This window comes from Carcharodon carcharias, chromosome 12 (assembly GCF_017639515.1).
Source record: "Carcharodon carcharias isolate sCarCar2 chromosome 12, sCarCar2.pri, whole genome shotgun sequence".
NCBI lineage: Eukaryota > Metazoa > Chordata > Chondrichthyes > Lamniformes > Lamnidae > Carcharodon > Carcharodon carcharias.
In genome coordinates this window covers 115,916,958-115,939,010 of record NC_054478.1, presented here as the reverse complement: position 1 = coordinate 115,939,010, position 22,053 = coordinate 115,916,958, and the positions used below count along the sequence as shown (strand labels likewise).

General features: G+C 44.1%; 1 protein-coding gene across 8 annotated transcripts in view; it reads right to left on the bottom strand.

Moving 5' to 3' along the window:
• LOC121284611 (collagen alpha-3(VI) chain-like) overlaps nucleotides 1-22,053 on the bottom strand; it is a 244,605-nt gene that overhangs the window by 59,732 nt on the left and 162,820 nt on the right. For 6 of the 8 annotated variants that reach the window (XM_041200115.1, XM_041200113.1, XM_041200118.1 and 3 more), the window contains 4 exons: nucleotides 17,588-18,199; nucleotides 14,563-15,180; nucleotides 8,989-9,606; nucleotides 4,370-5,008 (listed from right to left, as the gene is read on the bottom strand). In XM_041200115.1, the coding sequence (XP_041056049.1) occupies nucleotides 4,370-5,008; nucleotides 8,989-9,606; nucleotides 14,563-15,180; nucleotides 17,588-18,199 (2,487 nt within the window). The remainder of the gene's footprint in view (nucleotides 1-4,369; nucleotides 5,009-8,988; nucleotides 9,607-14,562; nucleotides 15,181-17,587; nucleotides 18,200-22,053) is intronic. The other 2 variants (XM_041200114.1, XM_041200119.1) reach the window with 2 other exon arrangements.

Sequence of the window (22,053 nt, the reverse complement as noted above, 5' to 3'; positions counted from 1 at the left end):
AGCTCTGTATTGGGACTTCAGGGATGGTGCCTCCAGATTCCTCTTCAGAGGTTTTTTTGAGGCTTGATTAGAGGCCCTGGGTCATGGACTCCATTGGCTGTTTCCCAGATGTGCCTGCAGGAGCAGGGGGAGATAATTAGTGCATGGCAGTGGCCTGTGAAACAGGACACATAACTCACAGCATGGTTGTCTGATGGATGTTGCACTGCTGGATCCTCACCTGGTAGAGCACCACTAACATCACCGTCAGTACAGGAATGGTCCAGATCCTCACTGGCCAGCTTGATGGCTCTGTTTTCAAAAGTCCATGAGGACCTTGATTTCAGCCATTCTTCCACCAGTCTGTGATCTCTCCTTTTTGTTGTGTGCCAGCTTGTTTTGCATGAAAACAGATGGAGTGTGTAAGCAGAACACCTGCCAGGCCAGATGATAAGTATGTCTGGCATGTGTGGGTGGTGAATGGTCCCATGAATGGGGTGAGGACAATGATGGTGAGAGAGTGAATAGTGATGCCCCTTGTACTGGCAGTGAGTGAGATCTCTGTGGATGTGTGACGGGCTTGTGATTGTGTGGATTGAGAGTTATGAGAAGAGAGACTTACCCTTGCAGAAAGGAGGGGATCATTCAGCCTCTTGCAGCGCTGGGTGGCTGTCCTCTGTTGCAAGGCATTGACACTGACCACCACTGCCACCGCCTCCCAAGCCGGATTGCTGATGTTGGTGCCCCTTCTGCAGCCAGAACGAGGGTAGACAACATCACAGCGGGCCTCCTCTGTGTCCAAAAGGCACTTGAGGGATGCATCATTAAACCTAGGGGCTGCACTCTTTTTGCCTTTCAGGGCCATGTTTCCGTGCAGCAGTCCTGGGTTGGAGAGGTGTACGTGTGGCTGCACTTTAAACATAGTGCCCGGCGTGAGGAAGCGGCAAGGGGATAGCATGGTCGGTGAATGACAGCCCGCCCACCATCGAAACAGTGTGTTTCCCAGGAATACACGATTAATATGGCAGGATTGGGATGGTGCGGTGTGGGAAAATGCCATTGCAGCCAGTGGGGAAAATGTTGTTTTCCCCCCTGCTACCACATTTAGTGCAAGTCTGGGAAACTTCCACCCTCTGTTTCTGTTCCCAATTTGCAGCCAAAAAAGAATCAACAACTTCCCAAATACATTGGGTGTGAGGTATCCATTGATTTTTGGAACAGACTAATGAGATACTTATTGCCTGTAGTCTGAGGGAAGTAAGAATGTAAATTGTGGGGATATGGCCATAATCTTCCAATGCTCCTTAGATTTGGGGGTGTTGCCAAAGGACAGGAGTATTGTAAACGTTACACCCTTCTAAAAAGTGTGTAAGGATAATCCCAGCAACTACAGGCCAGTCAGTTTAACTTAATGGCGGGAAAATTTTTAGAAAACACCATCCAGGACAAAATTAACAGTTACTTGGAAAAGTATAGATTAATTAATGAAAGCCAGCATGGATTTGTTAAAGGCAAATCATGTTTAAGTAATTTGATTGAATTTTTTGATGAAGTAGCAGAGAGGGTTGATATGGATAATGTGGTTGATGTGATGTATATCAATTTCCAAAAGGCATTTGACAAAGTACCACATAATAGGCTTGTCATCAAATTTAAAGGAATAAAAGAGACAGTGACAGCAGAGAAACAAAATTGGATGAGTGTCAGGAAACAGAGTAACAATAAAAGTTTTTTCACACTGGAGGAAGGTTGCCCAGGGATCAGTGCGAGGACCTTTGCTTTTCCTGATATATATTAATTACTTGCATGTATAGGGCACAATTTCAAAATTTGCAGATGACAGAGAACTTGGAACCATGAGGAGAATAGTTATAGACTTCAACAGAACATAAATAGATTGATGGAATGGGCAGACACAAGGCAAATGGAATTTAATGCAGGGAAATAGGAAGTGACACATTTTGGTAGGAAAAGCAAGGAAAGGCAATATAATCTAAAGGGTACAATTCTAAAGGGGCTGCAAGAACACAGACACAAGTCGTTGAAGGTGACATGGCAGGTTGAGAAAGTGTTTAAAAGGTATACAGGACCTGAGCTTCATAAATAAAGTATTAAGTACAACGGCAAAAAAATTATGATAAACCTTTACAAACTATTTTTTCAGCCTCAACTGGACTATTGTGTCCAATTCTGGACACCACACATTATATGCAGAGTTTAGAGAGGGTGCAGATAATATTTTTGAGCATAGTTCCATGGATGAGGGATTTCAGTGCCAGGGATACACTAGAGAAGATTGAGAGTAAATTTGTCGAGGTGTTTAAAATAATATGGGGTCTAGATAGAATAAACAGAGAGAAAGAGTTCCCTATTGGCTAAAGAGTCAAGAACCTGAACACACAGATTTAAGGGGTTTGTCAGAAGAACCAAAGGTGACATGAGAAAGCAATTTTTATGCAGCAAGCTGTTAGGATTTGGAATGAAATACCCGAAGGTTTGGTGGAGGCAGATTCAATTGTTCAATTGTTCCTTTCCAAAGGGAATTGGATAAACACTGGAGATAGGGTCACAGTGAAAGGACAGGGCAGTGGGACTAGTTGATTTATTCCTCTAGAGAGCTGGAGTGGACTTGATGGGCTGAATGTCCTCCTGTTTTATAACTATCCTATTATTCTGAGGAAATAGCAATACACAACACTGTCAGGCTGTCAGCTCCAGGAAGGGTAGTTCTGCATCACTATGGTGATGTGTAAATAAATTATTATACTGAAGGAACGAAAACATCCTCCACATAGTCTATTGCCTATAAGCAAAACCTAATCCAGTTAAGATGTCTACCTGATTCTTATGATGAACTGATAATGTGGACAAGTTTTCACTTGAGATGAATTTTCTGTGAATTGCTTTGACATTGAGGGAGTGGTATCAATTTCAAGGGCTTTGTTTCAGGTCTGATCTGGTAAACGTCACATAGAATAATGGGACCATTTCCAATTTCTCATCTAGATTGGTGAGAGAGATAATTATATTAGTTTGGAAATAGAGATAGTTTAAGTAAGTTATATTTGTATTTGTGGGTGTTAGGAATGAGTTTTAGCTTTAAAGTTTAAGCTTGATTTGTATTTCTGTATCTGTGTGTTAAGGAAAGGACAAATTGAGTTTTAGTTTCACTTTAAAAATGGTGCCTGCATTTCTAATGAGGTTTTTATGACTATTGCAGCTAGGTTAAACAAGCAAAGGTAGAAGAATTGGGCTGTTGCTTAGCAACAGGCATCCAGAGAGATAGGTCCCTCCCACAGACACACACATACAGAAGAAGAGAAACAGCAGTTTGTTTTGGAAACTGTTGGAGTTCAGCTGGTTTTGAAGATAGCTGCCAGAGAAGCAGCCTAGAAGGGACAGTTGGCCAGTCCCAAGCTAAAGAAAAACCCCAAGAATCCAGCGGAGTGGAATAGGTGAAAGCCCCAAGCAGACCTTCTAGTCAAAAGAAGGACAGGAACCTGGGAAGAGGTCCTGTTAAGTGAAGTTAAGAGTGTGGGACAGTGAAAGGCTTCAAGCTTCAAACTTAAAATGATAAATGCTTGAGAAGTCAGAAGGTCCAAAGAGACAACTGAAAGTCTGTAACTCTTTGCTATGGGCATGTGACATAGTTCTGTACTGTGACAGCTGAGTTGGTGAGAGAATGCGTGGAAGACAGCTTGAGGGCATGTGGTGACCCAAGGGAGAGGAACATCAGAAGGAAGGTTCAAAATCCTGGAGATGAACTCTTACAAAAGGTATCTGTGAGAAAGCGTCAGTTTGGGACAAGATTCCAAAGCGAGTTCTTGGAGAGTGGAGATTGGAAACCCTCATGTGAAGGGCGGAGGTCAATGAGACTGGTTGGCTCACAGTGTGACATGCGTCTGTGGGTAGCTGATGAGAGATCCATGGCATCCGATTGAGGTGGCATCTGTCAATTGGTTTCAAAGTGTGGTGTGTCTGACCACAGGGTGCCAATTGGTTTACATGGGTTGTGTACTTACTGTGAACATCAGAGTATAAGGTAGCTTTGTAACTTGTGTTATCTTTACAAATCTATATATATCTTTCAAAGGTATAGTTGTGGGTGAAGGAGTATTGTAATATGGTTCACCTTTTCTTGTTGAATAAATGTTTTATTCTTTTGTTAAAAGTTCATCAGTTGACTCCTGTGAATCTGTTCACTCACTACTCTCCATCTATCTAAACAAACAAATTAAAAGTTAGGATCTATCAAGCTGGGTTCCATTCTGGGATCAGGCTTGGCCAGTGGTAACCTCAGCTGGGGATCATAACAATGTTAGTTACTGGCTTATCAATAATTAATCTGTTGTGATGAAGGTTAAAACAATAGAGAACAAAATCTATGTACCTTCTATAATAGTGTCCGTTGGTCTTCCAGCAATTACTGTTGGTTTGTTATGAGTTACTACTGGAACAGCCAGTGTTGATAATGATGTCATCACTTGTTCCTGTATATCTGGCAGGGAGTGGAATTCCCGTACATTGAACACCAGACCTGGGTCCATTGCAATTTCTTTCATCTGTGCTGGGTTGGCATTCTTGGCTCCTATGGCAAAGATTATCATAGCAGCTTGCCTTAATGCATCTGCCGGTGCTTTAACATCATCTCTGGAGCTTCCACTAGTGATGAGTACCAGTATCTGAGGAACACCTTCCTCTTTCCTACTTCCTGCAGATCTAGTGAAATGATATCGGAGGACAGAGTCCAGTGCTGCACCAGTATTAAGGATTGTCCTACCTCTCAGTCTGAGTCCTTCTACATGAGATAGAATTTCATCTTCTGAAGAATAGGTGTTCAGATAGAATTCAGTTTCTGCATAATTACTATACTGTACCAGTCCAATTTGAATTTTGTCTCTTCCAATATTGAGGTTTTCTATTATACTTGTGAGAAAATCACGGACAAAAGGAAGATTGCTGTTTCCAACATTGTCTGATCCATCAATAAGGAACACAATGTCTCTCTTGCTTCCATCATCAGGCACAACTGGAAGAAATATATATCATCATTCCTTGTAAAGCATATAAAATGAGGAAAAATTGTATAATAATTAGGGAAATCCTCTATATAGAAGATTAAGGGATGATCTAATTGAGGTGGTTACGATGGTTAAATAAATTATTAGGTGTGTCCAGAATAAAGAGACATAAGATTAAAATTAGAGCTAGACCATTCAGAGGGGATGTCAGGAAGGATGTCTTCACATGAGGATACTGGAAATCAAGACCTCTCCCACTCAAAAAAGGCTGCTGAGGCTGGAGTTATGGGGTGCAACAGCTAATGAAAACTTCAAAGCTGAGATTGCCAGAATTCTTTTCAGTCAAAGGTAGTATGAATTACAGAAAGTGGGTAGGTGAGTTATGACAGAGATGAGGCATGATTTAATTGAATGGCAGAAAAGACGAGGGGCTGAATGGCCTGCTCCAGTTCTTATGTCGCTAAGAAAATGCCATCTAAGAATGTGTAACACATTCAATTTCCCATGATGCATTTGTGACAGCCAAACTTTTTTCCAATAGCTTCTGCTCTGTTGTTTTTCAAAGTTATTTACAGAAAATCAGTGAAGATGTAAGTTGGGAGAAGTGCTTAACTGGAGACCGAGTGAATTTCGCATAGCTTAGTGTCATATCCAATGTCAAAATTGACTCCACTGAATTTTGAACACAGTGGAAAGTCCATCATATCTGTTTTGTTGATAAGTTAGAAAATGTAAACATGCTAATCACTTACAGTTGCCAATTATAGACACAGTGATGGAAGAATCAAAATGATAGAATGGGTCAATGCTGTTTTAAGTTGAAATTTGACAGCAAAATATAGAATGTCCATTTATTTATTGCCGTGTAGGACAGATATACATAGCTACAAAGATTAGCATCCAAGAACCAATTACAAAACACAAAGATTTACTCAAGTAATATATCAAAAGCCTTCCAATAACAGTATGCATACTTGCTACAAACATCATGTTTACTTTTTTTTCTTGCAAGGGATTTGGGCATTGCTCTGAATCTGGAGTCACATGTAGGCCACACCCGGTAAGGATAGCAGATTTCCTTCCCTAAAAGGCTTTTACAGCAAGTCCAGGTACATTAATTAATTGAATTTAAATTCAACCAGCTGCCATGATGGGATTTGAATCTGTGTCCTCAGAGCATTAGCCTAGATTGCTATAGTAAAAGCAAAATACTGCAGATGCTGGAAATCTAGAACAAAAACAAAAATACCTGGAAAAACTCAGCAGGTCTGACAGCATCTGCGGAGAGGGATACAGTTGATGTTTCAAGTCTGTATGACCTTTCATCAGAACTAAGACATATAGAAATGAGATAAAATATAAGCTGGTAGAGGTGGGTGGGTGAGACAGGTAGAGCTCGATAGGGGGCCAGTGATAGGTGGAGACCAAGAAGAGACTGCCAAAGATGTATAGACAAAAGGACAAAGGGCTGTTGATGGTGGTGATATTATCTAAAGGATGTGCTAATGGGGACATTAAGGGTAGAAAGCAGGATGAGCAAGTGACAGATGGCCCTATTGGCGGTGGGCTTGCGGACAGACTGAAGGTGTTCCACAAAGCGGTCCCCCAGTCTGCGTTTGGTCTCTCCAATGTAGAGGAGACAGCATTGGGAGCTATTAATGCAGTAGACTAAATTGAGGGAAGTACAAGTGAAGCGCTGCTTCACTTGAAAGGAGTTTTTGGGCCCCTGGATGGTGAGGAGGGCGGAAGTAAAGGGGCAGGTGTTGCACCTTCTGCGGTTGCATGGGAAGGTGCAGTAGGAGGGGGTTGAGGTGTAGGGGGTGATGGAGGAGTGGACCAGGGTGTCCCAGAGGGAACGACCCCAGCGGAAAGCAGCCAGGGGGAATGAAGGGAAGATGTGTTTGGTGGTGGCATCATGCTGGATTTGGCGGAAATAGCGGTTAAGGAAGAAGGAAGACATGTTAGAGGAACTGTTTTGGAAAGTGGCAGCATCAGAACAGATGCAACGGAGGCAAAGGAACTGAGAGAATGGGATGGAGTCCTTACAGGAAGCGGGGTCTGAGGAGCTGTAGTCGAGGTAGCTGTGGGAGTCGGTGGGCTTATAATGAATATTGGTGGACAGTCTATCACCAGAAATTGAGAAATTGAGAGGTCAAGGAAGGGAAGGGAAGTATCAGTGATGGACCACGTGAAAATGATGGAGGGGTGGAAATTGGAAGTAAAATTAATAAATTTTTCCAGATCCAGATGAGAGCATTAAGTGGCACCGAAGCAGTCATTGATGTACCGGAGAAAGAATTGTGGGAGGGGGCCTGAGTAGGACTGGAACAAGGAATGTTCCACATACCCCATAAAGAGACAGGCATAGCTGGGGTCCATGCGGGTACCCATAGCCACACCTTTTATTTGGAGGAAGTGAGAGGAGTTTAAGGAGAAATTGTTCAGTGAGAGAACAAGTTTAGCCAGACGGAGGAGAGCAGTGGTGGCTGGGGATTGTTCGGGCGTCTGTTCGAGGAGGAAGCGGAGAGCCCTCAGACCATCCCGGTGGGGGATGGAGGTGACCACTCAGTCTCAATTTCCGGTGATAGACTCTATCCCGTCCTCTCAGTTCCTTCGCTTCCGTCGCATCAGTTCTAATGTTGCCACTTTCCAAAACAGTTCCTCTGACATGTCTTCCTTCTTCCTTAACCAAGGTCTTCCACCCACGGTGGTTGACACGGCCCTCAACTGTGTCTGGCCCATCTCCCGCGCATCCACACTCACACCTTCCTCTCCCTCCTAGAACCATGATAGGGAACCCCTTGTCCTCACTTATCACCCCACCAGGCTCTGCGTTCAAAGGGTCATCCTCCGCCATTTCCGCCAACTCCAGCATGATGCCACCAGCAAACACATCTTCCCTTCACCCCCCCCCCCACCCCCCGCCCCAACTGGCAGCTTTCCACAGGGATCATTCCCTCTGGGACACCCTGGTCCACTCCTCTGTCACCACTTACACCTCAACCCCCTCCCATGGCACCTTCCCATGCAACCGCAAAAGGTGCAACACCTGCTCCTTTACTTCCTCCCTCCTCACCATCCAAGGGCCCAAACACTCCTTTCAAGTGAAGCAGCATTTCACTTGCACTTCCCTCAATTTAGTCTACTGCATTAGCTGCTCCAAATGCTGTCTGCTCTACATTGGAGAGACCAAATGCAGACTAGGTGACCGCTTTGTGGAACACCTTCGGTCTGTCCGCAAACATGACCCAGACCTCCCTGTTGCTTGCCATTTCAACACTCCACCCTGCTTCTCATGCCCACATGTCCATCCTTGGCCTGCTGCAATGTTTCAGTGAAGCTCAACGCAAACTGGAGGAACAGCACCTCATCTTCCGACTAGGCACTTTACAGTCTTCCGGACTTAATATTGAGTTCAACAATTTCAGATCATGAACTCTCTCCTCCATCCCCACCCCCTTTCTGATCCTCCTTTTTCCAGTAATTTATAATTTTTTTACAAATATATATTTTTTCCCTCCTATTTTTAAATTTATTTTGATCTATTGTTTCATCTCCACCTTCGATCCCTTCCCCTCACCCCACCCCCACTAGGGCTATCTGTCACTTGCTCATCCTGCTTTCTACCCTTAATGTCCCCATTAGCACATTCTTTAGATGCCAAATGTAACCCACTCCACAGATGCTGTCAGACCAGCTGAATTTTTCCAGGTATTTTTATTTTAGCCTAGATTGCTAGTCCAGTGACATTACCACCACACCACCTTTTCCCCATTTGCACCACACTATGATTGTAATAGTTTCCTTGTCACAGTTTGACTGTCACATTTTGGTTGATCACACCCCTTAATGTTATAAAATCTTCCTACTTACCATGAACAACATCATGGAAGATTTACTAGCATTAAAAAACTTTTAATCAACAGTAACGTCTTATACACCTTTACGTATATCAAAACAAAGTTCAACAGAACAAAATATCAAATACCTTGTTTAATGAGAGCAGTTGGCTCTTCAGGAATTGCCCGTGGAGCAGGCAGAGTTGATAATAGTGTTGTCATCTCTTCTTGTATATTTGGTAAAGAATAGTATTCATTTGTATTGAAGACTAAACTGGGATCAATAGCAATCTCTTTTAGCTGTGCTAAGTCTGCATTCTTGACTCCTACCGCAAAACTCATTATAGTAGCTCGCTTCAATGCAGCAGCAGCTGGATTAACATCATCGCTGGAACTTCCACCAGTCAGGAGCACCAAAAACTGAGCAGCACCATTTCTCTTCCTGCTTCCTGCAGAGCTGATAAAATGGTATCTATAGACATAGTCCATGGCTGCACCTGTATTAAGTCTTGTCCCACCTTTCAGTCTCAGTCTTCTCACATGAGATAGAATATCAGCTTTTGATAAATAGGTGTTCAGATAGAACTCAGTATCTGCATGAGTGCTGTACTGTACCAAGCCTACTTGAAATCCGTGATTTCCAATATCGAGATTCTGTATTATACTTGCGAGAAAATCACGGACAAGAGCAAAATTTGTGTCTCCAACATGGTCTGATCCATCAATGAGGAATACAATGTCTCTCATGTTCACTACTTCAGGCACAACTGGAATAAATAAGTATTAAAATTCACAATCCATCATATAATATGGACACAGTTTGTATGAAATGCAATTTACATTTACATGGCCTTTATTTTATAAAAAAGTGTAAGAACTTTACTTTAAAGGAAGAGCAGCAGAACAGGAATTAGGAGTGAAGTTTGCAAAAGTTACAGCTGGCAGAATCAAAATATTGCGGAAGGAAGCAAAGAGATGTAGGAAGAAAGTTTCAGGGTGAGGTGGCTGAAAGGAGTGAGAAACAAATTGTGTAAACAAGGGAGGAGGAAGATGCACTTGATATAAAAGTGAGGGGGATTATACAGGGAATGTGATTGTCATGATATGGCAGAATGATAGGAGATGCACAATAGATAATCATATACCCAAGGCCATAGAGCCAAAGAAGTATACTGGAGTATGGGGATTTGAAGAAAGAATGATGATCTTAAATTGGGTGTGCTGGTTCACATTAAATCAGTGAGAACTGACAAGGATAAGGGTAATGTGCTTGAAAAGGTGGATACAAGCTGGAAAGTTTTGGACGAGTCAGAGTTTGTGCAGATGGCGTTGAGGAGACTGGGAATGAGAACATTGTGGAAAGCAAACCCTATGATACTGACAAAATGGAGCTTTTGTGCTTGATTGTTGTAAGGAGCAATAAGCTGAAATATACTGAGTACCTGTCATTGCATTTCCAAATCAAGATTAAAATATAACCAAAATCATTGAAGAAATTAAACTGATTGAAGCTAAGGCAAAGCACTGCAATTTCTGGAATCTGAAATAAATGAGAGAAACATAGGTAACATTTCAGGTCAATAACATTTGTTGACCTCAACTCTGATGACATTGACTTGAAATGTTAACTGTTTCTCTCTCCATAGACACTGCTAAGCCTGTTGAGCATTTCCAGCAGTTTTTGTTTTTATTTCTGAATGAAACAATTTAATGCCTTAAGTTGGTAAACTTATTTTGTTGCATTTTAAAGCCCACCAGTGTGACTTCATTCTGAAAGAAAGGTTCAAATTGCTTCTATTAAATCTTTCATTTGCAATAGTTGAGCTGGTGACAGAAAGAGAAAAAAAAAACTGACGTAGACAAAAACAGCATTAACTGGAAAAACTCAGCAGGTCTGGCAGCATCGGCGGAGAAGAAAAGAGTTGACGTTTCAAGTCCTCATGACCCTTCAACAGAACTGATTGAACATTAGAAGAGAGGTGAAATATAAGCTGGTTTAAGGTGGGTGGGGGGGTGGGGGGGGGGGCAGTGGAGTGAAGTTGTGGGGGAGTGGTGTGGTTGTAGGGACAAGCAAGCAGTGATAGGAGCAGATAATCAAAAGATGTCACAGACAAAGGAACAAAGGTGGTGATATTATCTAAACGAATGTGCTAATTAAGAATGGATGGCAGGGCACTCAAGGTACAGCTCTAGTGGTGATGGGGTGGAAGGACTAGCAGGGCATACAAGATTTAAAAATAATGGAAATAGGTGGGAAAAGAGAAATCTATATAAATTATTGGAAAAAGCAAAAGGAAGGGAGAAGAAACAGAAAGGGGGTGGGGATGGAGGAGGGAGTTCAAGGCCTAAAGTTGTTGAATTCAATATTCAGTCCGGAAGGCTGTAAAGTGCCTATTCAGAAGATGAGGTGCTGTACCTCCAGTTTTGGTTGGGCTTCACTGGAACAATGCAGCAAGCCAAGGACAAGAGAGCAGGATGGAGTGTTAAAATGGCAAGCGACAGGGAGGTTTGGGTCTTTCTTACGGACAGACCGCAGGTGTTCTGCAAAGCGGTCACCCAGTTTACGTTTGGTCTCGCCAATGTAGAGGAGACTGCATTAGGAGCAACGAATGCAGTAGACTAAGTTGGGGGAAATGCAAGTGAAATGCTGCTTCACTTGAAAGGAGTGTTTGGGCCCTTGGACGGTGAGGAGAGAGGAAGTGAAGGGGCAGGTGTTGCATGTTTTGCATGGGCATGGGGAGTGCCAAAGGTAGGGGTTGAGGAGTAGGGGGTGATGGAGGAGTGGACCAGGGTGTCCCAGAGGGAACGATCCCTACGGAATGCCGCTGGGATGGGGGGGTGGGGGGGGGGTGAAGGGTAGATGTGTTTGGTGGTGGCATCATGCTGGAGTTGGCGGAAATGGCAGAGGATGATCCTTTGAATGCGGAGGCTGGTGGGGTGATAATTGATGACAAGGGGGATCCTATCATGTTTCTGGGGGGGAGGAGAAGGCGTGAGGGCGGATGCGCAGGAGATGGGCTGGATACGGTTGAGGGCCCTGTCAACGACCGTGGGCGGAAAACCTCGTTTAAGGAAGGAGGACATGTCAGAGGAACGGTTTTTGAAGGTAGCATCATCAGAACAGATGCGACGGATGCGAAGGAACTGAGAGAATGGGATAGAGTCCTTACAGGAAGCGGGCTTGATGCATTGTTCCAGTGAAGCTCAACGCAAACTGGAGGAACAGCACCTTGTCTTCCGACTAGGCACTTTACAGCCTTCCGGACTGAATATTGAATTCAACAACTTTAGGTCTTGAACTCCCTCCTCCATCCCCACCCCCTTTCCGTTTCTTCCCCCTTCCTTTTGTTTTTTCCAATAATTTATATAGATTTTTCTTTTCCCACCTATTTCCATTGTTTTTAAATCTTGTATGCCCTGCTAGTCTTTTCACCCCACCCCCACTAGAGCTGTACCTTGAGTGCCCTGCCATCCATTCTTAATTAGCACATTCGTTTAGATAATATCACCAACTTCAACACTTCTTTGTTCCTTTGTCTGTGACATCTTTTGATTATCTGCTGCTGTCACTGCTTGCTTGTCCCTACAACCACACCACTCCCCCACAACTTCACTCCACTGGCCCCCCCACCCCCCCACCAACCTTAAACCAGCTAATATTTCACCCCTCTTCTAATATTCACTCAGTTCTGTGGAAGGGTCATGAGGACTCGAAACGTCAACTCTTTTCTTCTCCTCCGATGCTGCCAGACCTGCTGAGTTTTTCCAGGTAATTCTGTTTTTGTTTTGGATTTCCAGCATCCACAGTTTTTTGTTTTTACCATTGCCGTAGAGTCTGACCCCAACCTCAGGACATCCCCACTGATTTAAAACCAATAAGTTACTTTTTTAATGCAGTCTCATGCAATTTGGGCAACTATGACAGCCAAGTTGTGCAGAACAAGGCCCCCAGAACAGTTTCTAGCAGTGTTGCTTGAGAGAGAAGTATTGGCAGGGACAATGGAAGAGCTCCCTTACTTTTGAAAGTGCTATGTGATCTTTGACATCCACCTAAACCAGCAGACTGGACTTCCGTTTAACATCTTATTAAAAAGATCACCAACAGTGCAGCACTTCCTTAGTAATGCCCTCAAGTGATCAGATGCTCAAGTCCTGGAAGTACGTGTCATGTAAAGTTGCCGCTAATAAGCTAAACAAGAGCTGAGATATTAGCTTACTGCATCCTTCTTTGATTAAAATGAACATTTCTAATTTTCCCCTCATCGGGCGGACTCGCACCTGACCCGAACGGGAGGAAAATAGTGCACGATGACAGCGGGCGAGCATCCCGACGTCACTGTGCACTCGCGCGATATTTTGGTCAGTAAGAGCACATGTGAGGCAGCAGTGCACCCGCTGACAATTAAGAGGCCTGTTAAGGGCCTTAATCAATTAATTGAATTGAATTTTTTGCTGCCTGTCCAACCTTACAGGTGTCAAGCAAGCGAAAAGGCCAATCATTTTTTGCAAAACTGCATCCAAGAGCAGCATGAGGTTTCAACCATTGATTAAAAACTTTTAAAACTAATTTTTAATATGCCCCTGCTCATGTGACAGATGAGGGGACCATGTTTACCTTAATTTTAAAATCTTGATTTGTGAAGTTAAAAATCTTCAGCTCCTTGAGGCAGCTCTGTGCCTTCAGGGAGCTTTCTGTGAATGCACCTGTGTGCACGCGCTGACTACTCCCCTGACCCAGGCAGCGCTGAGCGTTTCAGTGTGCAATTCATGCTGGTTGGCCGTTAATTGGCTAGCCAGCGTGAAATCACGGTCAGGGCGCTATCGCCGGAGGCAGTCAGTGTTCCCGGGCCCACCCACCGTGCCCACCTAACAAGGGGAAAATCCTCCCCTAAATGTTTCAGACATTTAAACTAATAGACAATCTCTGTTGTTTTATCTCTTGCATTAACTTTCTTCACTTGTAAATCTATCCTTAATATCCTTAAGATATCCTTAATCTTCTTTTCTGTGACCACTTTGTGAATTAAATTTTCAGCACAACTTTCAATAACGCTGACTGCTTGAAAGGCAAAACTTTATGAAATCAGGCTGCACGTGGTGAGTCTCACCCCATCCAATGCACTCTTCCATCCATTCATTTTAATTTCATATCTGTTTGATTTTATATAATTAGCTATTAAAAGATTGATTCATGCCATTGCCTTTCCTCATGGACCTTTCAAATAGCAATTAATTTTGATGCATGTGTTCACTGTGCTGCTGACCTACATTGGCGCTCAGTCAAACAATTTCTCAATGTAAAAATGTCATCCTTATTTTCAAATCCCTCTTCCTCTTCCTAGGCCTTATCCCTCCCTATCTCTGTAATTGTCTCCAGCCCAACCCTCTGAGCTACCCACTCACCTCAATTCTGGCCTGTTATGCATCCCAAATTTTCATCATTCCACCATTTTGGCCATGCCTTCAATTGCCTAGGCCTAAACTCTGGAATACCCTCCTTACATCTCACTGTCTCTCTACTCGCTTTGTTCCTTTATGAAACTCCTTAAAACTACTTCTTTGACCAACCTTTTGGTCATCTGACCTATTCTGTCTTTATGTGGCATGGTGTCATACATTGAAGTACCTTGGGATGTACTATTACAGTAAAGACACTACATAAATATAAGTTGTTGTTGTTAGCAAATACAATAACATTGAGAAGAATGGAAAGTTTAAAGTACCTTGTTTAACAGGAACAGTTGGCTTTTTAGTAGGTACACGTGAGGCAGCCAGCGTAGATAGTGGTGTCATAACCTGTTCCTGTATATGTGGCAGAGAACGGAATTCCTGCATTCTGAAAACCAAACTGGGGTCAATTGCGATTTCTTTTAGTTGTGCTGGGTCTGCATTCCTGGCTCCTATAGCAAAGATTATTACAGCAGCTTGCTTCAATGCATCTGTAGATGGTTTGATATCATCGCTGGACCTTCCAGCAGTGACGAGCACCAACAACTGAGGAACACCTTCCTCTTTCCTACTTCCTGAAGATCTGGTAAAGTGATTTCTAAGGACATAATCCAGTGCTGCTCCAGTGTTAAGTGGCATCCCCCCTCTCAGCCTGAGTCCTTCCACATGAGAGAGAATTTCATCTTCTGAAGAATAGGTGTTCAGATAGAATTCAGTTTCTGCAAAATTACTATACTGTACCAGACCAACTTGGACTCTGTCACTTCCAATGTCGAAGTTTTCTATTATACTTGTGAGAAAATCACGAACAAAAGGAAAATTTCCATTTCCAACATTGTCTGATCCATCGATAAGGAATACAATGTCTCTCTTGCTTCCTTCATCTGGTACAACTGTAAGAAATATACATCGTCATCCCTTGCAGTGCATATACAATGAGTAGAAATTATAAAAAGCCTAGGGAAATTCTCTCACACATACATACAGTTGTTTTCATTTTCACAGTCTAAGTACAAATCACACTTCCACTTAAAATTGTGCTAGATTTCTGAAACAAAGTTATGGTTCAAGTTTTCACTCAAACTCTTCCACATAATCAAAAACGTTGGATGGAATTTACATGGAGTCAGTGGCCGGGAAGACCTGAGTTAATTTTACGGTTGTTAACTAGCTCAGGGCAAGAATTCCATCCCAATCTGAGACCATGGGTGGGAAAGGAGACACTGCAGGGCCACAGCAGGGAAGGAGTAACTATGTGGCCATGGGTGGCGGTGGGGAAGAAGAGACTGCAGGGCCACGGGGGAAGGAAAGACTGTGGGGCCACGGGGGTCAAGGAGAGACTGCAAGAGAAGGAGACGGTGGGAGAAGGAAAGGCTGTGGGGTCCCCTGGCAGGGAGGGGAGGGTGGGGGGAAAGGCTCTGGGGCCCACCGCTGAGACGCTGGCTGCAAGGAGAGACACTGCAGAGCTCAGGGGTGGGGAAGAGGGTGAAAGAGAGAGTGTGAGTAAAGACTGTGTGTGTGAGAGAGAATGTGTGTGTGTGATGCGTGAGAGAGTGTGTGAAGGAGAGAGAGTATATATGTTTGTGTGTGTGAGAGAGAGACAGACAGAGAGGGAGTGTTTGTGTGAGTGTGTCTGACTCACTCCCAGTCTCAGAATTTTCACACCTTTATCCCCATACACCAACAAATATTCACATCCACTCTCACAGAGGGTGAGGTTGAGTGAATGAGCACCCTGAGACCGGGAGTAAGCCGAACACATGCACTCTGACACTCTCACACACTAATGGTCACCTTTATTAATTATTCTTTTTTTAATTATCAATTTAATGATTTGTTCTTGTTTTACATTTCCTCAACGTTGTTTCTTTTCTTCATTCTTAGCTGTGTTTTTTTTAAATTCACGTGTTCTTTCTGAAATTTGCTCATTGGCCCCTTGAGTGAGAAGGAAATGGAAATGTGGCCCCCAGGACAACCTGCTTTAAAGGGTCTGGATGATTGACACTTGCAATAAAAGCAATTTTTATGAATTAATAACTTTTTTTAACACATCCTATTGTCACTATAGGATTCATTGGTTCTATGCAGTGGGTATAGTAAGTTAATGGATATGAAAGTGCCATTCCTTGGCATGGAGAGTATGAGGGGCCATGGGGGTGGGGGGTGTGGGTGGTGCATAGCTTGACAAAGGAGGGTACGAGGGTGGATGGAGAGCATGAGGTGGCATGGATGGGGCTTGCGGAGTGTGTGGTGGGTGAGGGGGTGTGAGGGGTGAGGACTAGAGGGTTTGACTTTTTATTATAAGTGGGACAAAGTCCTAAAGCACTGAGGCTGGCCTTTTAAACAGCCCGCCTTGGCTTTCTGCAGTTCCTGTGGTTGCCTCAGAACTCTTTCTTTGGGCAGCGGGACTGACTCCTGTTAGCACCCGGGCCCCCGGAATGAAAATCCTGCTTTGCAGGCACTTTCTGCTGACCGAGCAGACTGAGGTGGGAAATTTCCTGACTCCTGCTACCCACCTAGAAGGTGGAAATCCAGCTTAATACTCTCTCATCAATCAGAGAGATGGAAAGCTCCAGGTCTGGATATGATATCCATCAGCACAATGACAGCAGGTCTGATGAGTCTCCCATCTATTCTTAAATAGTTTTTTCAGTTCACAACCCAAATAATATTCAATATTTGATGATGCATGTCCATGGGCTATACTCAGTCATCCTCATGGGGAGAGACATAAGACACTTGGTTTTAAAGTCTTGTGACAATCAATGTTAAGTTGGATTACTGTGAGAAATCTGATGTTCCACACTTCCTCAACAAACAAAGGATGTCAATTTTAATCAAGTTAGTTTATTTAAAATGGCTAGTGACATTGCAACATCCTTTCAATGTAGAAACTCACTTCAAAATGGTGGTAACATTTGCAGTTGTTATGCTGGGGGTCTGTATCGTGTTTATCTGATGATACTCTCACAAGAGCTAAATGAATAGTTTAATATTTATTGGTCCTTTGTTTGGGAAACTTTTTAAAGAAGTGTCTAAATCCTGCAGACTTTAGTTTCTGTTTTGCCATTTTAATGAAGATTCCAAATGAATAACTTCTGCTATACTTCTCAAATTGCTCCATTAAAGAAATCTCCAATTGAACAATGTTGGTTATCTTGCTAGACCTTTAGCCAGTAAAACAAACATTGCTTTTACTGAGCCCACAAACAATATTAAAAATTTTTGGTACAGTGCAAAATCTCAAAAATTCTTCATAGTTGTAACATTACTGCTAATGCAGCAAATGAACCAGCGTACCTGGATTTATGGGAACAGTTGGTGGGTCAGTAGATTCTTGTGGAGCAGGAGGCGCTGATATCAATATCATCACCTGTTCCTGTGCATGAGGCAGGGAGCGGAATTCCTGAATACTGAGGCTCAAACTAGGGTCACTTGCAATCTCTCTCAGCTGCGCTGGGTCTGCATTCCTGGTTCCTACAGCGAAGGTTGTTACAGCAGCTTGGTTCAGTGCATCCACAGATGGTTTGATGTAATCTCTGGATCTTCCAGCAGTGATGAGCACCAACAACTGAGGAACACCTTCCTCTTTCCTACTTCCTGAAGATCTGGTAAAGTGATTTCTAAGGACATAATCCAGTGCTGCTCCAGTGTTAAGTGGCATCCCACCCCTCAGTCTGAGTCCTTCCACATGAGAGAGAATTTCATCTTCTGAAGAATAGGTATTCATATAGAATTCAGTTTCTGCATAATTACTATACTGTACCAGACCGATTTGCACTCTGCCACTTCCAATATCGAGGTTTTCTATTATACTTGTGAGAAAATCATGCACAAAAGGAAAATCTGTTGTACCGACATTGTCTGATCCATCGATAAGGAACACAATGTCTCTCTTGCTTGTTTTTTCTGCTAGAAGTGAAAATGATACAGGTCACAGGTGTGCAAAGTTATAATTTATTGAAATATTTAACTTCTAACTTGGCCATATCTGTTACAGGAGACCAGCGATCAGTAGATTTGATAATTGGAGTGATGTTCTTCTGTTCTCTATCGATAGCCTTTTTTTAAAAAAAAATCATATTTGAGGGAGTTTTAGTTTAAATCTTTTCCATCATTTATACTGTGGATTACTTCAGGTCTAATATCTTTGATCGCTCTCACAGGTAAGCCCCCTCAGTCCATAACTTCCAGAAGGTCAAACCTAGCCTTGGTAAGCTTGGAATGAAGTGATCAGCTTAATGAACAATGAACCCTGGCATTTTTTACAATGCTTTGTAGAATTTTCCATCCTTGAAAGAACCAGACCTAATTTTAAGTTTGAAATTTTTGGTCCAATTTATTGAACGACTAATCAATGATCAGGTCAATAACTAATTGTGATAGGTCAATAACTAATTGTGATATACCAGCTTCTTGAGTGAAAAAAACTTGCAATGTGATACTAAGTAATGATTTTCTTGATCACTTTGAAAGGGTAGATGAGTGTGTTTCTAAACCTGTGTTGGCTTGTCAATTCAAAAGTAACCAGCAGCAGACATCCATGGGTTTAAATGAAGAGGTTTATTTATTCACACACTCACCCCGAAAGGTCTGCGCTATGTCAGTCACACATCACACATTCAAGAAAGATACATTAAAGAAGATTGTGCGCTTCTACAAGTATAAACCAAAAGAATAGTTAACAGTTCACGTGTCTTGGCGAGTCCAGCGAAGAAGGAAGCTTTTCCCACTCTTGAATTGTAGCTGGGTGTTGGACATGAGGATTACTTCAAACAAAAGAAATGTTCAGCAGGCCATGAAATCAGGCATCCATGGCATTATATATTAATTTCTTTACAGGTGAACTTTACAGCTTTGGAATCAGGCTGGGAGACGTTTTAAAAAGACTTTTAAGCCTCTCAGTTCTTAAAAAGTACTGACTTTCTCTGTAGCTGTTACCTTGTCAGTGTTATTCTGCAGAGTGCACAAGGTTTCTTCTGAGTTTTGGAATAAAAGGATTTTGTTATCACAGAACCAGTTTCAGTCATGGCCACTGATATACAACAGAAGGTAGATGGTGGCCTTTTGCACTTAACTTATGTATAATGAGTTTTATCAGCTCTCCTTTGTTGCATTGTAAACCTGGAGACATAAGGCAAAATTGTCTGGTTCAATTGGCGGCGGGCATCAAGGAGGGCAGGGATGGACAGTTCAACATGAGGGGCAGAAATCGGTTTCACGTCAGTGTGAAAACACAGTGGGATCATCCAATGGGTGTCCGCCACCAGACCATAAATCCCGCTGGAGGCTGGCGTGAACACGATTTGCATCCTGGTAATGGATGCAACATAAGGCCTGACCAGAATCATCTCGCCACGTCTCGCCGTTACTCCGGTGGGAAAACATGCCAACCCAGAACACGTCTGGAGAAGTGTGACATGCAGAAGTTGGGACTTACTTGCTCAGATTATGGACATATGAGGAGAAGGAGATTCTGGAGCCCTACAGCTCCTGGACCCTGGAGGAACACGTGCATCGTATGCCGGGTGGATCCTCATGCACGTGGCTCTGCTGTGAAGTGTCTCTTGGAAGGCGAGAGGTCTCCATTGATGCCTTGGGCCTGCTACAGAACATGGTTTTGCCCAAGGCCTGCTACAGATGATTGGCAAAGGGGGGGGGTGGGAGAGGAAGGTGTACCGGGGAGGGAGGGGGTGTGAGATTGGGAGGATGGGGATGAAGGTGTCGGGGTGAGAGTGGGGGACAAAGGAGGGTATCCGGGGGGAGGAGAGAGTAAGGATGGAGGAGGAAGTAAGTGTGGAGGAAGGAGTAAGGGGGGGGCAGATTTCAAGGTGAACATGCTAGGGACGGGCCTGTTGAGTCAATGACTGCCTCCTGGGGAGAGAACTGAAGGTGGACATGGTAAGAGGGGATGGTGAGTGTGTGAAGGGACAGAGAGAGCCGCTCGGGTGGGAGGGTACATTGGTAATGGTAAAAGGGATGCGAGAGTGATTGGTGGGCGTTGGGAAGGAGGAGGTCGGGGAGGTCAATGTGGATGAAGATGGATTTTCAGGAAGGTAGGGAACTTGCATGTTCACTTGGACATCTGGAATGACAAGGGTTCAGGTTGGTACGTGATGTTGGAGAGGTGGAACATGATGCCGAGGTGTCCACAGTGATGGGGGTAAGGACATGGGTGACTGGGGGAGGGGAAAGCACTGGGAGGCTGACCAAAAACTTAACCACAACCATATTTGTCAAACTGAAAGTGAACGGAGCCTCGTGTTGGACAGGCACATGTTCTGCATGGGAGTGCAATCGATGAGCGGGCAGCGATGCAGGTCAGCTCAGATGAACAACTGAAAGAGAACCTCAGCAGGCAGCATTGAAAATGCTCGGGACAGTGTGATGTGTGTGATAGAGGAAGGCTCTGTGTGCATGGGAGAGAGCTTGCACGAGGCTCCTAAAAGCCCTGCCCCACACACAGTTCTCCCCCTAGAGTCACTTGTGGTTCAGCTGCATGCAGCTGAACTGCTAGTGAGGGTGTGGGGGATGGGGGTATGGAGGGATACAGGGGGAGGCCTCGCAAAGCCTGAAATTGAAGCTGAAAGACAGCATCACACATTTTTCAGTGAAAGTGAATATATTTTCAGGTTATAAAGTGACAAAATGTGTTCACCCATGCGACCCCTTGTGATCAGAATTGTAAAATGGTTGACCATTTTGCCTCTGATGACTTTGGCGTGCATCCTCTTGAGGGCCCCAGCTTGCTGTGGGCCAGCTGTTCCCTCTGTGGTGATTGAGGACAAAATTGAGGGGGTCACAGGCCGAGGACTCAGATGGAGCGGACAGCCTCTGAGTGGAAGACCCAGGGATGTCCAGCTGCTGCTCCTCTTCCCTTCAGGTGCCTGAGAATCTAGCCTGACTCCTTGAGGGGTAGGACATCAAGGTGCCTTGTTTTCATCTCACGTTGCCACTGCAGGAACTCACCCATAGCTACCGCGATAGAGTGCAGGTCTGCATGCATCCCTGCGTTCTGCTGCACCAGGGTCTCCATGGCGTCTGCCATTATTCCTATGGAGACCTCCATTCGTGCACATGTGGGCACCACCTCATCAGAGAGCAGGCAGACGCACTCCTCCAACTCACGAGCCACTCTGTTGTGGACTTCCAACAGCTCTGCGTGATGTTCCCCGTCTTCTGCTGACTTTCCATGATGAGTTGGAAGGCTGAATCCAGAGGCTGTCATCTGACTCAGACATGACAGGTGCCCCTTCCCCAGCAGTCCTCCAAGTGTTGGGGAGCTCGGTTGAAGCTGCCTCCTGCTACGGACATGTATCCGTGCGGTGACCACCAGATTGAGAACCTGAGTCTGCTCTAGATCTAGGTCCCATCTAGGTGTGTGTTTCTCTGCGCTGGTGGAGGATATGGGTAAGCACTGTGATGGGTCGCCGAGGCAGCTTATTTCCGGCTCTTCAATGGAGGAGGCGACCTCTTGGCAGGAGATAAGCACATGGGTGAGGGACTGGCTGGCTGAGTGTCGGTCACTTGGCAGAGCTCCCTTTGAATCAAAGTAGAGATAATTAGCGCATGGCATCAGAATTAAAAGCAGGAGAGAGAGCACTCGCAGTTGTGTTGAGAAAGGGATGATGTGGTGCAGAATCCTCACAACAATTTTTGCTGCCGACCTCACCGTCGCCACAGGCATGGTCCACGCCCTCACCAGCCAGCACGATGGCCACTCTTCAAAGTGAGTGAGGGGTCCTAATGTGGGCCACTCCACCCCC